Here is a 21,598-nt window from a genome sequence, read left to right as displayed (position 1 = left end):
TACATAATTCACCAATAATTTAAATTAGTACTTGATAACTGTTTATTACCCATTAAAAAAATATATATATAAAAAATGATTACTATTTATTATCCATTAAAAAACATATATGTAAAAAAATATCACCAACTATTACAGTGCAATACCCATTAAGAAATAAAAATAAAAATCCATCACAGATTGTTTCTGTATAGTACAATATATATATATTTTAAAGAAAAAGCCTCACACGGTTACTGTACACGCACTATCACATTACTGTATGTGTACAGTGATCTATCACTGCATACTATGATGGATTGCAGATCATTATGCATGCATAGTAATCTAAATAAAATTTTGAAGAAAAAAAATCCCAACTTTATTCTGTAGAAATAGTCGAAGAACATAATCACATATATAAAGAGGCACAGTCATCATACAAACCACATAAAATAACACCGAACACCAAACAGTGAAAAGTGTACAAAAGCAAAGGAGTTATATAGAAAATATTAAGGTGAGATTATTACCTAGTAGATGGGCGGAGAGATGAACAACAAAGACGCATACTGCTACAGGGTGGAGAAATGATGAACGAGACTAAGAAGATGAAGAAAAAAAAAAAGAGAAAATAAGGGTTTTAATATATTTTAGGTGGGTATTTTTGGTATTTTTTTCATTCCCGTTCAAAAAAAGGTAACTATTGCACCAAATATATTTTTAATAGAAATCGTGATTTTGTTTTAAATTCGCACTTTTTCAAATAAGCGCTTATGGAAATTGCAAATTTTTTTTGCGATTTTAAAATTTGAGTTTTTAAAATCGCAATCCCAAACATCCTAAAATTGCGATTTAGTTTAAAATCGCAAATTATTTTTTTAAAAACGCACCCTAAGTCATGTTTCAGCATTTGATGAGCAAGTTACCTCAAGAAATTTGGAAAGAGGATCCTCTCATTTTAAATTCCCTCCATTTCCTATAGTTAGTGTATTTAGAAGGGTAGTATAATTGGAAGAAATGAAAGGGATTAGTCATGTTTCCTCATTAAATATTGAAACATAGTTTATTTTAAATGTTTAGATGAGATGAATGTCTAAAATTTATGAATTTAAAGAATCTCAAATTTTTTTAAAAAATTTAGGGGATGTCAATCCCAAATTAAGAACTCCCTAGTGTTAAGATATTGGGAAAAATTCACTTTACCCCCTTGAATTTCAGGAGTTTTTTAATTTGAACCCCAAAGTTTAAAAATTGGCAATGTATCCCCCTAATGTTTCAAAAATTTTCAATTTAAACATTCCGTTACTAATTTCATTCAAATTGGACAGAAATCTATGAAATTACATAATTACTCTCAGATTTTTTATTTTTATTTTTATTTTTTATAATTTTATTTCAGGCTTTTATTATTATTTGAAATTAGTAATAGAAGGTTTAAATTGAAAATTTTTGAAACATTAAGAATACATTATTAATTTTTAAACTTTAAAGTTTAAATTAAAAAATTACTTGGTAAAGTAGATTTTCCCAAAGATATTAATTGTTGGGATTACTACAAATTGCTGCCGACCGGACCCCACTTGTAACTTGTATATATAGTGATATACTAGTCACTAGCTAGTGCACATGTATCAAAACCCTCCAAACAGAGAGACAGAGAGAGAGAGAGAGATGGGTGAGGTGGTGGAAGTGGTGAAAACGAGCCTGCAGGTAGCGAAGGCGAGGGAAGAGGCAGAAACTCCGGCCATCTCGGCACCGCCGTTTCAACTTGAGTGTCCTTCAATGGCTCGGTCGCCACTTCTGGATATGGGGCGCCCAAAGACCCCAAAAAGCCCGTTTGCTTCGCGTTTGATGATGACTCCAATAGCAAGCCCAATGAAAAAGGCGATTACAAGCATGCAAGGTTGCTTGGAAGAAGTTGGGCACTTCACCAAGCTTGACCCACAGGACGCCTGGCTTCCCATCACCGAGTCCCGGAACGGCAACGCCTTCTACTCAGCATTTCATACGCTGTGTTCCGGAATCGGCGTTCAAGCCCTTGTTCTTCCGTTATCTTTCACGGCACTAGGCTGGTAATTAAATAATTAGTTGGTCCTTTTCTTTGTCGGCTTAAACTTTAATTTAAGGATATATATAAATAAATTTCGTCTTTGTTTCAGGACATGGGGAATTCTGTGTCTTTCCGTGGCTTTTATATGGCAGATGTACACTTTGTGGTTGCTGGTTCAGCTGCATGAATCGGAGTCTGGGGCGCGCTACAGCAGATATCTCCGCCTTTCCATGGCGGCTTTTGGTATGCTTAATTAATTAGTATTATCTATTTATAGCTCCTCAATCATATATTAGCTGCCACTTTTGATAATGATACCGACGGCCCGTCAACAGATGCATGCATATAAAATCAACGCTCTTGCGACTTGCATGTTATCCGAGCCAGTGGGACGTTGAAAAATGAACATGTTTGTTGTCCCTGCCATCTTTTTCTTCCTCGGAAGACTAATAATAGTATTCACACGTGGCCAAGCCCTCCTAACTTCATGATTGAGATTGTGCTTGAGAAATAGAACTTTTAAGTAAAAAAAAAAAAATTTTGGTGAAAATTTTATTTTTAAGATTTTGCCAAAAGTGTGTTTTGGTCATTTTTAAACTTTTTAGACCTTTAAAAGTATTTTTAATTTTTTTACCAAACGACTATTTTTTTCTTCAAATAGACTTTTTGAGTGTACGTTAAACGCACTTTTAAACCCCTCAAACGCAATTTCAAACATGCCCTAAGTAGAGATGATAATTCTCAATTAATCAAGTCTTATCCCTATATATAAGCCTCTTAACACCTTAATAATAATAAAAGGAAAATGATTGGGTAGTATAAGTCCTTACAAACTTAAGGTAATAAAGCTTACTCATATAAAAAAAGGTAATAAAGTTTTAACTACAATTTTATTATAAATTCACATAAAAATAATGAGCCTGTAACAATTTGTATTTTAGTGGCCACATAGTAAACCTCATAAGTGTCATGTGGGCATCTATAGTTTAGTGATTGACATAATAAGTGTAACATGTACTGTTATGTTAATTTATAATAAACTTCTAATAAAACCTTCACTACCCCTAACTGCAGTTGTAATACGAAGGAAAGTATGAGCTACTCTTCTTTTTTTGATGTTTTTTATTTTGTTTTTTTTTCCTTCAATATTATGTTGTATAGAAGCTAAATTTACGGGATGAATGCATAACAGGTGAGAAGCGAGGAAAACTGTTTGCACTACTTCCGACGATGTATCTATCAGGTGGCACATGTGTGACCCTAATTATGATCGGAGGAGCGACCATGAAAATATTTTTCCAAACCATTTGTGGGGCAACATGCGACGTAAACCCACTAACAACGTTGGAGTGGTACGTAGCTTTCACTTGCTGCAGTATTGTTATGGCTCAGCTTCCCAACCTGAATTCGATCGCTGGAGTTTCCCTGATCGGAGCAATTACTGCCATAGGCTACTGCACGCTGATATGGGTAGTCTCTATAAGCAAAAGAAGGCCCGTGGGTGTCTCCTATCACCCACTGGAGGCAAAATCTGATATTGAAAGGCTTTTCAGTATTTTCAATGCACTTGGGATAATCGGCTTTGCTTTCAGAGGCCACAATCTTGTTCTTGAAATACAGGTAAATTAACATAATAAAGATGCAAAAAAATTTAAGAAATTTCATTGAGGAGAAAAATACTGTATATAATATATTAGTATAAAATATTATTAGGACGCCGTCTACAATAAAATTAAGTTACAATTATAAATTTCAATTCAACAATGTATTTTAGAGTATTTACATCCCGCTTAGCAAATTTTCTTTTCACTTTAGTTAAAAAAAAATTTAAAAAAAAAAAAATCACAATTTTTTTTTATTTTATTTTAGTTATCAACCTTTTCAAACCCCAAAAAAAAAAAAAAAAAAAATGTTATTGAACAGAATTTGGCAATTTTGTTGCTATAGTAATCTGGGTGTCATTGCAGGGGACCATGCCTTCGAGTGTTAAGCGCCCATCCCGTGTACCTATGTGGAGAGGAGTAAAGTTTGCATATATAATCATCGCAATGTGTCTGTTTCCCATTGCAATTGGCGGCTATTGGGCTTATGGAAATTTAGTAAGCACCTTTAACCCAACATGTTAACATGGGTACTTCCTAACTATGAAATTTTTTGCTTAAATTTCACAAAATTCGGACAGAAAATGAGAAAGTAGGTCGGGCCTGAATATCTGGGACAGCCCGTGGCACCCAGACCCTGTACCTCCCTCTCTTATTTTCTGCTCAAACTTTGCAAAATAATCCTAATTGAGCTCATATAACTTCTGCTTGATTGCCAGATACCTAATGGAGGAATGCTAGATGCTTTGCACAAATACCACGCACATGACACATCAAGATTTCTCTTAGGATTAACAAGCCTGCTCGTGGTGGTTAACAGCCTAAGCTCATTCCAAATATATGCAATGCCAGTATTTGACAATCTGGAGTTGAGATATACGAGCAAGATGAACAAACCTTGTCCGTGGTGGCTCCGCTCGGGGATTCGAGCCGCCTTTGGATGCCTTGCATTTTTCATAGCAGTGGCACTACCATTCTTGCCAACCTTGGCGGGATTGATTGGAGGGATAGCGCTGCCCATCACCTTGGCATATCCTTGTTTCATGTGGTTGCTAATCAAGAAACCCAAGAAATATAGTGGAGTTTGGTACCTCAATTGGGTATTGGGAGCCTTGGGAATGGTTGTCAGCATTCTAGTTGTCACTGGAGCAATTTGGAGCATAGTGACCGTAGGAATGGAGATCCATTTTTTCCAGCCCCAATAAGTAAATCTGCAATGGATCTTGGGTTTCCAAACACACCTCGTAGCCTCAAATGAAGCCAAGAATCGTGTACAAGCAACAATAGCATGCCTCTCAGCTTTTCTGAGATGAGTGTAAACCCATCTGCACTTGCTTACTTGTCATGAAATTATGCAACCCTGTCGAGCAATTGCTTACCTGTCATGTAACTAGTTATGCATAAAATGTTTCTTTTGTTATTATTGCAAAGGACCTATTTGGGTGTTCGTTTAAGGAATCTAAAAATGTGTTAAACACACTCAAAAAGTCCCATTTGAAGAAAAAAGCATATGTTTGGTAAAACAATTGAAACCATTTTTAAAGGTCCAAAAAGCCTAAAAATGACAAAAACACACTTTTGATAAAAGTTTAAAAATGAAACTTTTACCAAAAACCGTTCTTTAACTTAAAAACTCTATTTCTCAAACATATACTTGAGAAAATGTTAGCGGATTCAAAACGTTATCGGTTTACAACAGCCCAATTACAAGGTTTCCTTATCAATTGCAAGCAATCATTATCTATTTACAACAGCCAAATATCTGGGAAATTTTAATCTCCCACAAAAGACGACTTAGAAAGGGTTTGCAGTCTGGATATATTGGACACAGAAGTGGCAGCTACAATTGAATAGCCACTCCTTTTCTAAAATATTTTCATATAATAATAATAATAATAATTATCATGTCTAACATAATTATCTTATTAAAGCAGTCATCTCATTACACGCAGAGCTTCAACAACGAATGAATTTTAAGAAGCACCTGTGCTTTGACTACACTATGTATACAGCAAACATACAGCAAGAAAGAAGCCAAAACTGCGAGTACAACCCCTCCCTACAAGGCAGGGCTCCTTTGGGCCACATCCTGCCCGCAAAAACCGTGTACGAGGTAAGTCACCCTCATTTACTCGTAGCACCCACAATTGTGTATCTCGAGAATAAACCAGTTTGATCAGCTCGTGTTGAAGTAAGCAAATCATTATATTCTTTATCAACCTTCTTTAGGTGCAATACATCGTCCAATGACCAAAAGCAGTGGCCAAGAATATATTACACAACAAAGTTGGGTTACTATTGCAACTACATATAGTTTCACAATGATAATGGAAGAAGCATCCTTCGCTTCTTTTTCCTGGCCAATCTCACTTGCTTTGTAATTCTCATACACAAAAGCAATAGAATTGTGATGCATACTAGAATGAGTGCAAGTCGCATATGCCTAAAATATAAAGAAACTGCTGAAAAAACCAGGAAAGCTAGAATAAAAAGTTCCCATATTACAAAGATCACAACATCCACCCTGCATCCAGAAAGAGGGGAAAAGGGCAAAAAATACTGTCAAAGTCATGTTATCTTATAAATACTGATCCACATAATACATTGCAAAAATAAAATAAAATAAAATGCAAGAACTATTGCAAAACAGAAGACCTAGAGAAAAACTAAAACTCATATATGAGCAATAGCACGCAATCAAACTCAGGAATTACAAAGAGCAAGGTAGTCAATAAAATTGATGACCTACAATGTCTAATCGCACTCATTCACAGTTCAGGCCCCTGCTTATTTATTAAAATATGAATCCCTTCTCTCTTCTAAAATGAAGGTGATAGCCCTCTTTGTTTCTTTGTGCCGTTGTTTTCTAGAAGATAGTCCATCAACAAAAACCTCATTCAACTATACTAAACATTTGTTCAAAAATTACTGAGTACAATCATTAACATGATGATGCTAGATGTGTCATTCAATAGTATATATACACTCATTTTCCCTAATTAATTCAATTTCTGCTAGAACAGACTCAAAATGAAGTCATAAAGAAAATTTGTTTTTGAATCAGATAATAACCTAAATCATAAAGATCATTACATCTAAATGAAAGCTTGACAGAAATACATCTAAGAACTAAGGGACCAACTTGGGAAGGCTAAGCCATCTTAGTTATGAACTTATTCAAATGCAATTCAGATAGACATAAATCAATGCGGTACAATTGCATCAAAATATATGGAAGACTTCAGTGCAACAGCAACAATGTCGGTATTCTTGCACATTGTTAATAAATTATGCTTGCAGTTGAATGATTAATGCTCCATAAGTCAAGCAAGCCTTTAGCTAGACTTGTGTCCACCACAAATGGCCAAGGTGCCTAGACTACCATTTAAACAAACAGCCAATAACATACAGAACATAGTGATACCTTTTCAAACAACGGTTTAAAAAACCAGACAAGACTGACTAGTCTGACGGGTTCACTATCATAAGCCTAATTTTTTATTAAAAGAAAAAAGGTAGTGCTGCTTAACATGTCTATATAGCAAGCTTTGAACCTCAAATTGAACCCAAATTGGCATAATCATTGTACTAGCATTCTAACAATTAGACACCAAATTCTCCTAATCTTAATTTCATTCATTTAACATTTTAAATATTTATGATGCCATGATCTGAAACCAAACAAGTCCCTATTTAGATCTCTGAACTTCAAGTCCTACAATTATTCAGTCCTCTCAATGGTCCGGTGTTGAAAACCATGATTCAAGCACAGAGTAGAACAAATGGCCAAAACATGAGGCATCAGCATTGTTGTATATGACCAAGAAGATAGTAATTTTTCATGGCTTTCAAATATATCTACCTCACCTCCAGCAACAAAATTATTGTAATCCAAGTATACTTGGACTCAGTAACTAGTCCACCGCATAATACAAACATCCTAATTTAGTTCAACTGCTCACTTATCTCTCCCAATAGTCGAGACGAATCTCTCAGATAAGTAGACAACCTAAGTCAATGCCCTTTGCAACACCAATTGCCACACATGTCTCTTCCTTTTCATCCAATAACTTTAGACATCATTTCAACCCTGACAAGTGGTAATCTACCACACACGTCTATGGCTTAAAGTCCCTATGTTCAAATTCACTATAATTTTGACACTAGAGAAATATGTATCAATTACTCCCCAGTATTGAAAATGAATCTCTGGATAGTTCAGCAAAAACATTATAGGCTTTTGTTACACCATTATCTTTCTCACTTTTGTTTTCTATTTTCAAAAAAAAAACATTAACAAACAACCTGAAATACAAAATACCCACAAAACACTCAAAGTTGTTTTATGTCACATCATAACACTTTTTTAAGCAAAAAAACGAAAGCACCCTCCCAAAAACATTAACGAATGGAGCCTAATCATCCAGGGCAGAAACATGAAGCTTCTCCGAAACAAGCTCAGATCAGCTGATTATGGTCCCCCATCAGATGTATTAGAAACACACATGCTTACCCAAATCCAAGTGTAGGTTACATTTTCATATAGACGTCAATGCATTCTTATCCCAAAAAAAAAAAAACGCATTTTAGTGATCGTAATTACCAAAAATACTTCAATATTAGTCCCAAAACCAATAAATACATCAAAAACAATTCGAAACGCATGAAAAAGCAAAAAAAAAAAAAGAGAGCTGAGTCAAAAAGCTGTCAAGCAAAGATCCTCTTTAACCTCCTTTTTCCAGCCTTGAATAGAAAAAAAAATAATAATAATAAAATTCTCCCATTTCCAATTTTGTACGTTCTAATCAGAATTCAAAAACAATCAAAAGCCTGACTCCAAATACCCAAAGCCCTAGCCAAACTAATCGAATTAGCAGCTCCGAATGTTGAGTATCAGTTCTATACCAAATTTCTAACCACTTCGATCGCAAAAGGAGTCATCAACAACTTAAAAAATGCAAGAATCGTAAGAATATAAACCTAAACGAACAAAATCACAAAATTTTGAAAAATAAATAAGAATAATTCGACATACCTTGAAGAAGGGAGATTAGAAGTGGAGGAGAAGAAGGAGACGGAGGCCCAGTCGTGCTTCGATCGAATCTGGTACTCTCTCAACTGCTCTGCCAGATTCGATCGCGTTATCATGGCTCTCTCTCTCTCTCTCTCTGAAACGCTGTCGTCTCTGTCTCTTAGAGCTAAGAGGTCGTCTTCGTCGTCGACAACAGAGACTCGGCAGAGTCAACAGCGATATGAACGATGGAACGCAACGGAGTGACGATCAACGTTCAATTCGTCTCGGCCTGCTAGGTTCGTTGCGTGGCCCTTCTCTCACTTTCTCTCGTTCTCTTTTTTTCTTTTTCTTTTTTTTTAAAAAATTAAGCCGGCGGGTTTGACGGTTTGGCAAAACTTGAAGCCCGGGAACATGTCAGACGCGGGCTCACTCTCTAATGGGCTGCAATGAGCCCACCACAGTTTGGAAGATCCAAAAGAAGGTCACAATCACAACAGATATCGTCTGGGCCAAGCCATGTTTCCATATCCAGGCTTTGGTTACTGGCCACAACTACAAATGGGCTACATTCGTGATCTGTTTTGACACAATCAATCAGCTCGTGAAACTGAAAGCCAATATCTTGTTTTAAGTTGGAATTCCTGATTAAAGCCCTAAAGTGACTAACAACCAAAATTAGCTCGATGTTGTAACACACATGGAGCCAACGGACCCTCCCCAAGACCCCTCCGATAACCCTAACGACGTCGCATCCGGCGACTCCACGCCCGACACCGAACTCACTCACTCCAACAGCGCAACCCCGTCCCTATCAGAAAACAATCCACCATCCAAAACGACACCCGAAGCCCCCGTTTCGGATTCCCAAGACGACTCCTCCTCCGAGCCCATCCAAGACGACGATAACAACAACAATCCCGATGGACCGCCCCAAAACCTTAGCCGTTCCGAACCCGGTCCCGCCGAACCCGGTCCGCCGCCAAAGAAGCGTCGCCGGAGAAAGAAATTCTTCACGGAGCTCAACGGCAACCCCTCGCTCTCTCGCAGCCGCCGGTCCGAGATGGCCAAGGACGTCGACGTGGAGGCCCTGATCGCGATCTCGGTTGGTTTCCCGGTGGACTCGCTCACCGAGGAGGAGATCGAAGCCAACGTAGTGTCCACCATCGGCGGTGTCGAGCAGGCCAACTACATCGTAGTCCGGAACCACATTCTCGCCCGGTGGCGCTCCAACGTGTCTGTCTGGCTGACCCGGGAACACGCGCTGGAGTCCATACGGTCCGAGCACAAGGGCCTTGTCGACTCGGCCTACCGTTTCCTCATCAACCACGGCTACATCAACTTCGGGCTCGCCCCGGCGATCAAAGAAGCGAAGCTGAAGTCGTTCGACGGAATCGAGAGGGGCAATGTGGTAATCGTCGGCGCGGGTATCGCCGGTTTGATAGCAGCGAGGCAATTGGTGTTTATGGGGTTCAAAGTCGTGGTCTTGGAGGGCAGGGCACGCCCTGGTGGGCGCGTTAAGACGAAGAGAATGAACGGTGACGGCGTCGAGGCCGCAGGGGATCTCGGTGGGAGCGTCCTCACCGGAATAAACGGGAACCCACTTGGGGTTCTCGCCAGGCAATTGGGACTACCGCTTCACAAGGTGAGAGATATATGTCCCTTGTATCTACCTGATGGCAAAGCTGTGAACTCTGAGATTGATTCTAAAGTAGAGGTTTCGTTTAATAAGTTGTTAGATAGGGTTTGTAAGCTTAGGCACGCTATGATAGAGGAAGTTAAGTCTGTAGATGTTCCCTTAGGGACCGCGCTCGAAGCGTTTCGGCGCGTTTATAATGTTGCTGAGGACCCGCAGGAGCGGATGTTGTTGAATTGGCATCTTGCCAATTTGGAATATGCCAATGCTTCCTTGATGTCGAATTTGTCGATGGCGTATTGGGATCAGGATGATCCTTATGAGATGGGTGGTGATCATTGTTTTATTCCCGGAGGGAATGAGACATTTGTGCGCTCCCTTTGTGAGGACCTTCCGATTTTCTATGAGAGGACTGTGGAGAGTATTAGGTATGGGACTGATGGGGTGCTTGTTTATGCCGGTGGGCAGGAGTTTCGTGGGGACATGGTTCTCTGCACGGTGCCATTAGGTGTGCTTAAGAAGGGAACTATTGAATTTGTTCCCGAGCTTCCTCAACGAAAGAGAGATGCAATTCAAAGATTAGGATTTGGCTTGCTAAATAAGGTTGCCATGTTGTTTCCATATAATTTTTGGGGTGGCGATATTGATACGTTTGGGCATTTGAGTGAAGACCCCAGTATGAGAGGCGAGTTCTTTTTGTTTTATAGCTATTCTTCTGTGTCGGGAGGCCCACTTCTTGTTGCACTTGTGGCGGGAGATGCTGCAATCAAGTTTGAGACGATGTCGCCAGTGGAGTCTGTGAGAAGGGTGTTGGACATATTGAGGGGTATCTTTCATCCGAAAGGGATTGCTGTACCTGATCCAGTTCAGGCAGTCTGTACTCGCTGGGGAAAGGATCAATTCACCTACGGTTCTTACTCTTATGTTGCAATTGGGTCTTCAGGAGATGACTATGACATTCTGGCTGAGAGTGTTGGAGATGGGAGGGTGTTCTTTGCAGGAGAGGCAACTAATAAACAGTATCCAGCAACAATGCATGGAGCTTTTCTTAGTGGGATGAGAGAAGCTGCTAACATAGTGAGAGTGGCCAAGAGGAGGTCATTGATTCCAGCTGACAAATTAAATAATGTTAGAGAGGAAAGTGACGATTTGAATAAATTGTTTGAGACCCCTGATCTGACACTTGGGAGCTTCTCTATTTTGTTTGATCCAAGTTCAAACGACCTTAATTCATATTCATTGTTAAGAGTGAAATTTAGAGGGGAGAAATTAGACTCTGGCTGTCTCTGTCTTTTTGGCTTGATTTCAAGGAACCAGGCCATCCAGCTGAGCGAGGTAGATGGAGATGAGAACAGAATGAAGATGTTAAATCATGACTTTGGGGTGAGGTTAGTTGGGAGGAAAGGGTTATCTGGTGCTGGGGACTCTCTAGTCTCCCAAATAGAATCAGCTAGATCCAACCAAAATGGTGGATTTAAAGATGGTGCTGTGTAGAGGAAGACGAGCATCAACTGATTGGTGGAAGTGGCTAACTCATTCCTTGTCAGAATTCGAATTTTCTTTATATTGGATAATAAGTTAGATTAGCTGGAGGGAGTTCACAGTCATTTTATCCCTTCAGCTTATGGTTAAAGTTGTACCAAAGCTGCTTCATCGTGTACAGTACTTGCATGCTCAGATGAGCACATTTAAGTTTAGGATTTGGTTGGTCTGATTTGTTTCTAATGCCTTTGATTTATTTTCTAATTCCCCTTGGGGCTGCATGATTTTTTGTAGTAACTAATTGGGAATTATGCATCCTCTTAGGTTGTTGTAAATTTCATCATTGAGTTGAACTACAATTATTGTTAGTTTCTAATAATTGAACTTGCTCTCATCATTAGTACAATAGCTATACCCAAGCATTCCAAAATGGCATGACTGCTTCTGTTACTTCATGAGAATTTGTAGAGAAATAAGTTTGGACATAGACCTCGTCATTTAAATTTTACTAATCTACACACTTGATATATTTTGTATCTTAGGATTTGAAGTCTTGAATTATTGCTTTCTGGTGGGTCTATGGAATTTTGGTAATAAATTTTGCTTGATTGAAGAATCTAATTCCATTTATTGGTGTTTATAAGAAAAGGTATTGCCTGGCTGTCCTATTCTGCCCTGTTCCTTCCCCCTTATCGTCTGTATTCTTCTTCTTCTTCTTCTTCTTTCTTTTTCTTTCCCCTTTCGCTTCCCTCGAGCAAAAGTGCTTCTTCTTTTTTTTTTTGTCTGTCTGTAGGTCAAAAATAAGATGATGATATTTCTCTACATAGGCATAAAACAAAGCCCTTCCTTTTTTCATTAATACCTATTCCTCTGCTTTAGCTGTTGGTCCTCTTTTATAGCTTCCTCTTCTTTTTGCTTTCAGGCATTTATTTTGGCTTAAGGTGGAGGTAAGAAATGATTTTCATAGGTATGATTTTTTCTAGGGGTGAAAAGGCGGTTGCGGTTAGCGGTTAGTGGCTAAAACCGCTAACCGCCTCCGCTAACCGCTTGACGGTTAACCGCATGGTTAGCGGTTAACCGCATCCGAATAACCATTTTTTTACTAACGCTTTTTTTTTGTCACCTTCAATGAATCTATACAACATATAATACGAATAAAATTACAACAATTTTTGTAAACATCACTTCACTTGTAATTTTGTACACAACATATATATATATAGAGTGATTAACGGTTAGCGGTTTTCAAAAACTCAATAACCGCTAACCACTAGGTGGTTCGCGGTTTTTAATAACCGCTTTTAAAAGCGGTTAGCGGTTCTAAATTTTCACCCCCGAAGCTTGGGATCCATGTTGGGCAGAAAAATGGGTGGGATTTCCCTACATCAAAAAACATTAGAACAACTGCTCAGTTGAACTGAAATTTGACATCAGTCTCACCTAGGTTTTGCAAATAATTGAATGGGCTGTTGTCTATAACGATTGCAGAAGTACTTTTATCTCTTTTGCACTTTGAGAGTCTTATGACAAAGCATGCATCAAATCCAATTTCCTTTTATATGTGGCAAATGCCATTCTTTCATGGAGCTCATACCCGTAGATTTGCTCTTTGGATTGATGCTTCAAATGGGGGAACACTCATTTTAAATTGCCCATACCAATAACCTTATTAACTCTTCAAATCGTCTGATATAGCCCTGCGGCCCCTAGACACATTCATGATGCATCAATCGTTGCTGATTGAAAGGCTACAGTAATCCACTCACTGCAACTCCTCAAGCCTGAAACCAGAGAAGCTAGAAGCCACTTCTCCAGTGCTTGATCCATCTAGAAGTGCAATGGATTTGTTTGCAATTGGAAATACCTAGCTAAGGGTAGTCATTTGTCTTCACGTGTCGAGTTCGAGTGTATAAGGTCATATAGATCAACCGTAATCTAATTTATTTAATTAGATGGGTTAGATCCTTCAAGTCTCAATTCTAACATGTTTATTTTGTGTTGGATTTACAGGTCGTGTGAAAAATTGTTAGTCTTATATGTTTTGTGTCAAGTTCAAGTCATATTGAAGTATAGTTTTGTTAGTCTTATATGTTATGTGTTAAGTTCAAGTCATATTGATGCATAGTTTTGTTAGTCTTATATGTTATGTGTCAAGTTCAAGTCATATTGATACATGGGTATAAAACTATATAGATCAATTTTAATTTTTAATTAAACAAGTTAGACGTATTAGTTAATTTCGGGCTGAATTCATTGGATAAAAAATTGTCAATTCCATGCCCAGCATGCTTCCGTTCCTTTAATTTCGGGCCTGTGTTGATTGGGTAATAAATCAGGCCGACGCAAGCCCAATCATTGACTGCTGCAGCCACCTCTGCAAATATATTGAAGATGTACGAAGCCGACAAGGTAAGATTAAGGCTGGCTGGGCTAAAAGTAAATCCTACGAAGCCGAGAAGCCAACAAGTTAGTCTATTCATCTGCCAAAAAAAAAAAGAGTTAGTCTAGTCCAACTCGAGCTCCAACTCAGCTCGTGCCGCAAATCGGATTTCCCTCTTCCCGCCAGCTGGCAACAAGATCTACGCAAGTGCATTTTGCATTGCATAAGAAAAGTCTCCTCATTAAATAATTCAAGCTTACAAATACTTCCCTAAATGCGCAATGTTTTTCTCATAAAGAAACGTTTGCCTTATTTTGCGATTTACGGAATAAGCAGTATTACTCTTAACGTTGGTTTTGACTTCTTTTTTTTTTTTTTTTTCTTCCTATTCAAATATAACCAAACAGCCCAAACAACCAGTCCAAATACGTTAATTTAGCTTGAAACATCATATAAACCACCCAATTCTTAAGGTACCAAGAATTTCATACTTATTATTAGATTTACAAATGGATATGACAGTTTATGTGTTTATCCCATTAATTACTAAAATATATATTGTCGTGTGTCGATTAATATGACACTCATTTTAAAAAAATATTATGAACTTTGACCGGTAAGTACCTCAGACATTTGACTTTAACATCACTTGACATTTGTTTTTATAAAATGTAAACGGCTTAAGTAAATTTGTATGGAGATTTATCTAATTAGTTTAAGTATCATAATATATATTTAAAAAAAAAAAAATAACATAACATAACATAGTCTAATAACTATTGGATTAGTCATTGTTAAAAGTATATTCAATAGCTAATAAATTTTATAATACCAATTTTATGAGATATTTTTGTGCCATTAAGATATTTGTGAGATATTGTAAAGCCGCCCCAAACCGACTAGCTGTCGAATGGCTCCGCCAAAGAAACGTATCTTGGGAAAGTGACAACATAGAACGGATAAACGAAACCGGAAACCCCACATGGAGGTGTACAACTTTGCCCACCAATCGCAAATCTCGATGCTCCAAATCCACCGCCACGTGTACTGCCTCACACCTTTCACTGGGTCCCTACACCGACCTTCCTATATTTATCGTCTGCCAGGCCGACATTTCGGGCCCCACAACAACACCCTTCCACGTTCTTCTTACACGTGTCACTATCATCATTGGTCAGAATGCACGCACCGAGACTCGAGAGTACAGCGTGTTCCCCTCCTCTTTTCTACTTTGTTCTTTTTTTTTTTTTCTTTTTTTTGCAACATTCTACTTTGTTCTTTAACTCTTTTGACTTCACCTTCCATTCTCGCAAGCTTGTCCTACACGCACAAACTTGTACTAAAATCGCATCAATGTTTAAAATTGTATAACGTTTACAAATAATTTATAAAAATATAATATAATAAAAAATAAAAATATTATACATTACATATTTATCCTACTAGATTGATGTCACCCAATTTAATAGTTATTATTATTTTTTTATATAATTATCTCATAAAGCTAATACGGCAGATTCTACTAGATTTTAAATTATTTCTTAAAAAAAGTTTATTAAAGGATTAGAAAAATTTATTCTACTAATTTTTCTTTGTTTAAATAAATATCTTATAGATACCTTGTTAGGTTAACATAATAAGATAGATAAGAATGAGATACACTGTGGCATGAGACATTTTTCAACTAAATATAATAAATAAAATTATGATTATTTAATTTTCTTTTAAAAAAAATTGAGATTGATAGAAATAGCAAAGGTTACTAATGACAGTTGTCAAGCAAATATCGGCGAGTATATTTAAGCGTGTGAATCGGAGAGTATGAATAGCATTTTTTTGGAAGTTAATGCGACACGTCGGTTACAGAAATAGTGCATTGATTGGCTGAACCGATTGGCTTAATCGCGTGAGATCCGTGTGGCTGGATGCTATAATGCTATATAAACCTCCTTGCTCTTCTTGTTTGTTATAACGCAAATCCATCGTTGCAAACACAAACATTTCAGTGCCCAATAGTAACTTGAATCTTTTGATCAATCTGTTTTTTAGTTGTTGATCTTCCTTGTTTTTGTGTTTTACAATATTTCATCGTTGTTTGAATATGGCGGAGCACCACATTAAGCCGAGTTATGAGTCAGAGGCCGCGCCTGTTCGTGATGATCATCAGGGAGGAGTTGAGACCAAGGACCGTGGGTTGTTCGATTTCTTGGGGAAGAAAGAGGACAAGAAGCCCCAAGAGGAGGCGCTCGTTTCAGAGTTTGAGAAAGTCTCGGTGTCTGAACCTAAGCCAAAGGTTGATCAGGGATATTACAAAGATGAGCCAAAGGTAGATCAGGGATATTACAAAGATGAGCCAAAGGTAGATCAGGGATATTACAAAGATGAGCCAAAGTTTGATCAGGGACATCACAAGGAGGAGCCGAAGCCAAAGGTTGAGGGATATTACAAAGAGGAGCCGAAGGTTGAGGGATATTACAAGGAGGAGCCTAAGGTAGAGGAATATTACAAAAAGGATGAAGAGAAGGACAAGAAGGAACAACACGGTCTCTTGGGGAAACTCCACCGATCTGGCAGCAGTTCCAGTTCTGTAAGTTCCAACAAGCACTTTTTTTCTCTCTATTTGTTTTGGTTATAATTAGAGCTTAATAAATTTTTGTACACGTAAATTAGAAATCTCTAAATACTGTTTTTAAATTAAATAGATTATAACATAGGAATTTTTATTTTATTTTTCAATTTTTATTTTTTTAATTTTATATAACTTCCCTCTGATATGGTGTTATTGCTTGAAATTTGCAGTCTAGCGATGAGGAAGGTGATGATGAAGAAAAGAAGAGAAGGAGGAGGGAAAGGAAGGAAAGGAAGGAAAAGAAGGGGCATACACTCAAGGAGAAGATAGCAGGAGAGAAGGAAGAGGAGAAGCACGTTAAGTACGAGGAGAAGCACGAGAAGTACGAGGACACTAGCGTCCCGGTACATGTTGAGAAGTACGAAGAGGAAGTAGCACATGTTCCTGCGGAGCCGGCGGTCCTACCTGAGGAAAAGAAAGGCTTCCTTGACAAAATCAAGGAAAAACTTCCAGGCAGCCACAAGAAGGCTGAAGAGGGACCTCTTTCTCCTCAGACTCCTCCTCCTACTTCGACCGATTACGCCGCTGCTGCACCGCCGCCTTATGAAGGCGAGGCGAAGGAGAAGAAGGGCATTTTGGAGAAGATCAAGGAGAAGATCCCTGGATACCACCCCAAGACCGAGGAAGAGAAGGAAAAGGAGAAGGAGAAACAGTCTGGTTATTAAGAAGACTTTCTGCATGTGTTTGAAGAAAGTATTGATGATGATCAGTGTGTACGCTTTGCTTGTTTATTATGAATTATGATTGGTTTTTTTTTGCTTTTTATTTTTTATTTTGAGGCTTGTAAACTTTGTTTTTTAAGACCTTTGTATGTTGTGCTTGTACCTAAGTTGGTTTAGGTGAAAATAATGAAAGGAAACAGGTTGTTAATTTCTTTTTCACTTGTGAATTAAACTATATTACTAATGAGCTGGATATATTGTTTTCTTTTTAATTGATGGCTATTAAATTTTACATAAATTTGAGTAATCTAAAATGGGATTGGAGGACTCATTTCTTATCGGATAAATTGTTTGGAATAGACTAGACAAATCCCGAATGTTTCCTTTTTAAGTCCGCATTATACGAGCAGTTTAAATCTGGGATTTACCTAATTCATAATAGGTTAGCTTGTGCGAAACTTTTTCTTTATGAATTTATTTATACTAAATGATATATAACTTATTTTAAGTAACTCAAAATAATAATAAAAAGTCACTTAAACAAACAAAATATAAGATAAAATGCGTAATAAATGAACGTGAAAGTAACATTACTTTATGGGGAAAGTCTACGTAACTCTTAAATTTTTAATTGTAACAATATTCCTTTCAAATTATTAAAAATTGTTAATGTTTCTCTCAATGACAAAATTACTTTTAGTAAAATTTTTTTTAAAAAAAGCTAAAACTTCTAGAAAAAACCTAAAACTAACAAAAAAAAAAAAAAATCCAAACGTTGGCGAATTTCTTTTTTCTTAAATCAATTTTATAAGAAAAAAATTTAAAAAATTTCGATTCTCTTTTTTTATAAAAAAAAAATTATTTTTTTAAATATTATTTTTAAATTAAAATTTTTCATTTTTTAAAAGAAAATCTTTTTTTTTTGAATTTATAGGGGTATTTTTGTCTTATTAAAAAATTTATAGGGACATTTTTGTCTATTGCTAGTCTTGAGGGGACATTGACAATGTGTTAGTAGTTTGAAGGGAACATTGTCACAATTAAAAATTTGGGAAGGACATTATCATTGAGTGGTAGTTTAAGAGGAGTATGTAGACTTTATCCTTACTTCATTTAAGCAATAAACGATTTTAACTTAAACACAACATATATATATATATATATATATAGATGAACGTGAAAAAATAACGTTACTCTATTTTAATAAAAAGAACATTCCAAATAGAAAAAATAAATAAATAAAAAGAAGATTCCAATCCAAATAAAAAATTTGAAAGCTCTTCACTTACTCCACACTGGTATCATTAATCCACTTGCCGCCTGGTGTATTGACGAAGGTGCTAGTGATGATGCTCTGTCTGACCCACTTGAACTAACTTTGTCCATATGCAAACCAAGAACTTGGTCTAAAAAATGGGTAAAGTTCGACAAAGTTGATCATGTCGACACGCCATGAGTCCCATGGAAAGCTAGAAAGAGACCCCCAATGCTCAAGTATTATTAATTTCGAACATCATAAAGTTTTGAATTATTGTACCAATTCGTAGCTTTTTTTTTTTTTTTTCATTAATTAATTTGTTGTACTCGCAATCCCACGTCAAAGGGCAAGAAGAAATTTTGTAGTGGACCACGGAGACATGTTATTAATCGAACCTTATGAGTCATGGACTCCAGAAAGTCCCTTAAATCGAATCCAATTTTATAACTTGGAAATGAATAGTAGTTGGACTTTGATTTAGACGTCTGTAGGAGTTGATATGTATATATAATAGGCACGGCCATTCATTTCCTTCCACAAACATCGTTGTTACATTAAACTTACTTTAAGCGTATTTAAATTTGAAACTTTGAAGAAAGGAAAATGTTTGATGTAATCAATTTTTTGTTGTAATTTCTTATAAAGTCAAATGATAGTTTACATTTCAATTGTCGCATAACACAGTTCATATTTCAGTATTAATATGATAAGTGTTACGTACATTGTCACATCAATTTTGGTGACTAACTTCTAAATATCACATAAACTTTTACATCAGTTCATAAAAGATTTGTAGCAAGTATGATTTAGGGCTATAAATTTTTCTTAATTATTTGACTAATTATGAATTATCAGGTCAATTTATAAAATTAATTTATAATAAAAAATGTAGTACCCAAACATTTTCTCTATACACCTTGTTTCACACGATTATGTCTCATATAATTATTGCAAGACAGATTCCAAAGGGCAAGACTGACAAATAAAGGGCAATCGGATAGTGAACTCTATAATAGCAGTATAGCACCATATTATTTTTTATATATCTTGATTAATTTCCAGGTGTCAATCCAATGAGAGTTCGGTGATGTTTTTCAATCTTTGGTGGTACGTAATAAATCTATTTCCTTTTTGTTGGCGTAAAATGTGACAACTGCCCTCTTACAGCCTTTCAATCTTTCATTACAAATCAATGAGAGTGTCGTCCTATCTACACCACACGCGCTAGTGTGTGTCGGCAAATTTATGGTACGAATAATGCATATGCTGTTGGGAATAACTTTGATGCAAACTGATATGATATGCACGTCGACGTGGTTGGATATGTTTGATGCAAATTACGCAGCCAGTAAATAGTTAGGATTTTTTTTAAAAAAGTAAAAAATTAACGGTCTAAAAACTGCCACGTAATAAACAGTCACTTGACGGGTATTAGAGAAAAAGTTAACGGAGTCTTCCCCTGAGTAGAGTTAGCGATGGCCCGTTAAGTATGGGCTGGGCGGCACACAATTGAGGATGACAATTTACCGCTAAAAGAAAGGGATGAAGCACCTGGAAGCTCCAGTCGGTGGAAGAGATTTGACAAAGAGACGAAGAGATGTTGTTGTCGTTTTTCAAGTTTCAACATAATAAATAATTTATTATTTGTAAATAATTTTTAACATAATACCAAGTACCATTAATTGGTACAAATTTTTAAGTATCCACAATTCAGTGTGATCGTTAAAAAAATGCATAATCAATTACAAATATATAAATAAAATCAACTAATATTAATTTGTGATTTTTTTTTTCTTCTAATTTGTATTGTTATGAGGATCTTGTAATTTATGTACAATTCATAAGTTTTGACAATCATCCAATATGTGTATGTAATAGTCCATTTTAGATGGGAGAATATCCAGCTAATGGTTAGGACTGTTTAAAGAGATCCTAAGGCCATAAACATGACATATGTTCCATTAATAAAAAATAAAAATAAAATATTATTTATTTTTAAAACAAAATATAAAAAAATTAAGGGGTGCCCGAACCACCCCAGTTGGGGCTAAGGGTGGCTTTGGCCACCCCAAATCGGCCAATCTGGGGTGGCTAGCCCTTGGGGGTAGGCTGGCCACCCCAAGGGCCAAACGATTTTTTTTTAGTTTGGGTTTAGGGGCTAGTCCGGCCATGGGGTGGTCCAGCCACCCCTGGCTGGCCATTGGGGTGGCTTGAGAATGGGGTGGTCCTGCCACCCTCTATGGCCAAGATGGGGTGGCCAACCACCCCTTATTTTTTTATTAATTTATTTTTTATTTTTTTTAGTGGAATATGTGTCATATTTGTGGCTCTAGAATTTCTAAGAGAAAATCTCAGCCATAAATTGTATATTCTCTAGTCTATTATGGATTAGAGAGGATCTCATTCCAATGTGTATGACATGGTCTAGCAAAAACATTAAATATATTGGCTTAGAAAAATAATAAATGCGCTCAACTTGATCACATCAAAATGATTGCCACACACATCTGCATAGTTTTATAGATATGTATGGTGACAGTTTTATGATGCAAAATTTTATTTAGAGAGTTCTAGGGCACAAATTTTTTAGTTACAAACTTGATTTATTTGAGAAAATTAAATGTTTGTAAGACAATTTTAATGCAAGAAAATCACGAGCCAAATGATTTATTAGAGTTTAGGGAAATATTTCTACAAATTTTACAGAAATAATAGGTGTTAGAGACTCCGTTAACAAACAGTTTTCTAACAGTTTTCCTCAAATACAACTTGCATCAATACTTATATCTCTAACAGTTTTCTATTGTATATACAAAGACGTTACCAAACATTTTGGCTTTCAATTCTCTTATATGGTATCAGAGCTGCTTTACTCATATCCATATTTTTCAATTAATTTCGATGCTT

General features: G+C 36.7%; 4 protein-coding genes across 4 annotated transcripts; 3 read left to right on the top strand and 1 right to left on the bottom strand.

The window, feature by feature from the left end:
- Positions 1 to 1,627: 1,627 nt before the first annotated feature.
- Positions 1,628 to 5,063, top strand: LOC132189895 (lysine histidine transporter-like 8). Its single transcript, XM_059604726.1, has 5 exons — positions 1,628 to 2,054; positions 2,142 to 2,275; positions 3,225 to 3,652; positions 4,000 to 4,131; positions 4,353 to 5,063. The coding sequence occupies exons 1-5, from the start codon at positions 1,654 to 1,656 to the stop codon at positions 4,836 to 4,838; spliced, it is 1,581 nt and encodes a 526-aa protein (XP_059460709.1). The 5' UTR covers positions 1,628 to 1,653; the 3' UTR covers positions 4,839 to 5,063.
- A 756-nt stretch (positions 5,064 to 5,819) lies between these two features.
- LOC132189797 (uncharacterized) lies at positions 5,820 to 8,994 on the bottom strand. The gene is made up of 2 exons (XM_059604590.1): positions 8,669 to 8,994; positions 5,820 to 6,157 (listed from the first exon to the last, which is right to left on the bottom strand). Exons 1-2 carry the CDS (start codon positions 8,779 to 8,781, stop codon positions 5,950 to 5,952), a joined length of 321 nt encoding a protein of 106 aa, XP_059460573.1. The 5' UTR covers positions 8,782 to 8,994; the 3' UTR covers positions 5,820 to 5,949.
- Positions 8,995 to 9,230: 236 nt separating this feature from the next.
- LOC132190153 (lysine-specific histone demethylase 1 homolog 1) lies at positions 9,231 to 12,168 on the top strand. Its single transcript, XM_059605055.1, has one exon. The coding sequence runs from the start codon at positions 9,345 to 9,347 to the stop codon at positions 11,772 to 11,774; it is 2,430 nt and encodes an 809-aa protein (XP_059461038.1). The 5' UTR covers positions 9,231 to 9,344; the 3' UTR covers positions 11,775 to 12,168.
- A 3,930-nt stretch (positions 12,169 to 16,098) lies between these two features.
- On the top strand, positions 16,099 to 17,646 carry LOC132190106 (dehydrin ERD10-like). Its single transcript, XM_059604991.1, has 2 exons — positions 16,099 to 16,729; positions 16,942 to 17,646. The coding sequence occupies exons 1-2, from the start codon at positions 16,244 to 16,246 to the stop codon at positions 17,434 to 17,436; spliced, it is 981 nt and encodes a 326-aa protein (XP_059460974.1). The 5' UTR covers positions 16,099 to 16,243; the 3' UTR covers positions 17,437 to 17,646.
- Positions 17,647 to 21,598: the final 3,952 nt, after the last annotated feature.

Source organism: Corylus avellana, chromosome ca8 (assembly GCF_901000735.1).
Source record: "Corylus avellana chromosome ca8, CavTom2PMs-1.0".
In the NCBI taxonomy this organism is placed as follows: domain Eukaryota; kingdom Viridiplantae; phylum Streptophyta; class Magnoliopsida; order Fagales; family Betulaceae; genus Corylus; species Corylus avellana.
Note: the sequence above shows the minus strand (reverse complement) of the source record. Positions and strands in the feature narration are given on the sequence as shown.

Bases quoted from the DNA above. Each gene is read 5' to 3' on its own strand.
- LOC132189895 (XM_059604726.1), top strand. From the start codon at position 1,654: ATGGGTGAGGTGGTGGAAGTGGTGAAAACGAGCCTGCAGGTAGCGAAG. The intron at 2,276-3,224 runs GTATGCTTAATT...AATGCATAACAG, and splicing joins CCTTTCCATGGCGGCTTTTG to GTGAGAAGCGAGGAAAACTG. The intron at 4,132-4,352 runs GTAAGCACCTTT...CTTGATTGCCAG, and splicing joins ATTGGGCTTATGGAAATTTA to ATACCTAATGGAGGAATGCT.
- LOC132189797 (XM_059604590.1), bottom strand. From the start codon at position 8,781: ATGATAACGCGATCGAATCTGGCAGAGCAGTTGAGAGAGTACCAGATT. The intron at 6,158-8,668 runs GTATGTCGAATT...TTCTGGATGCAG, and splicing joins TCTAATCTCCCTTCTTCAAG to GGTGGATGTTGTGATCTTTG.
- LOC132190153 (XM_059605055.1), top strand. From the start codon at position 9,345: ATGGAGCCAACGGACCCTCCCCAAGACCCCTCCGATAACCCTAACGAC.
- LOC132190106 (XM_059604991.1), top strand. From the start codon at position 16,244: ATGGCGGAGCACCACATTAAGCCGAGTTATGAGTCAGAGGCCGCGCCT. The intron at 16,730-16,941 runs GTAAGTTCCAAC...TGAAATTTGCAG, and splicing joins CTGGCAGCAGTTCCAGTTCT to TCTAGCGATGAGGAAGGTGA.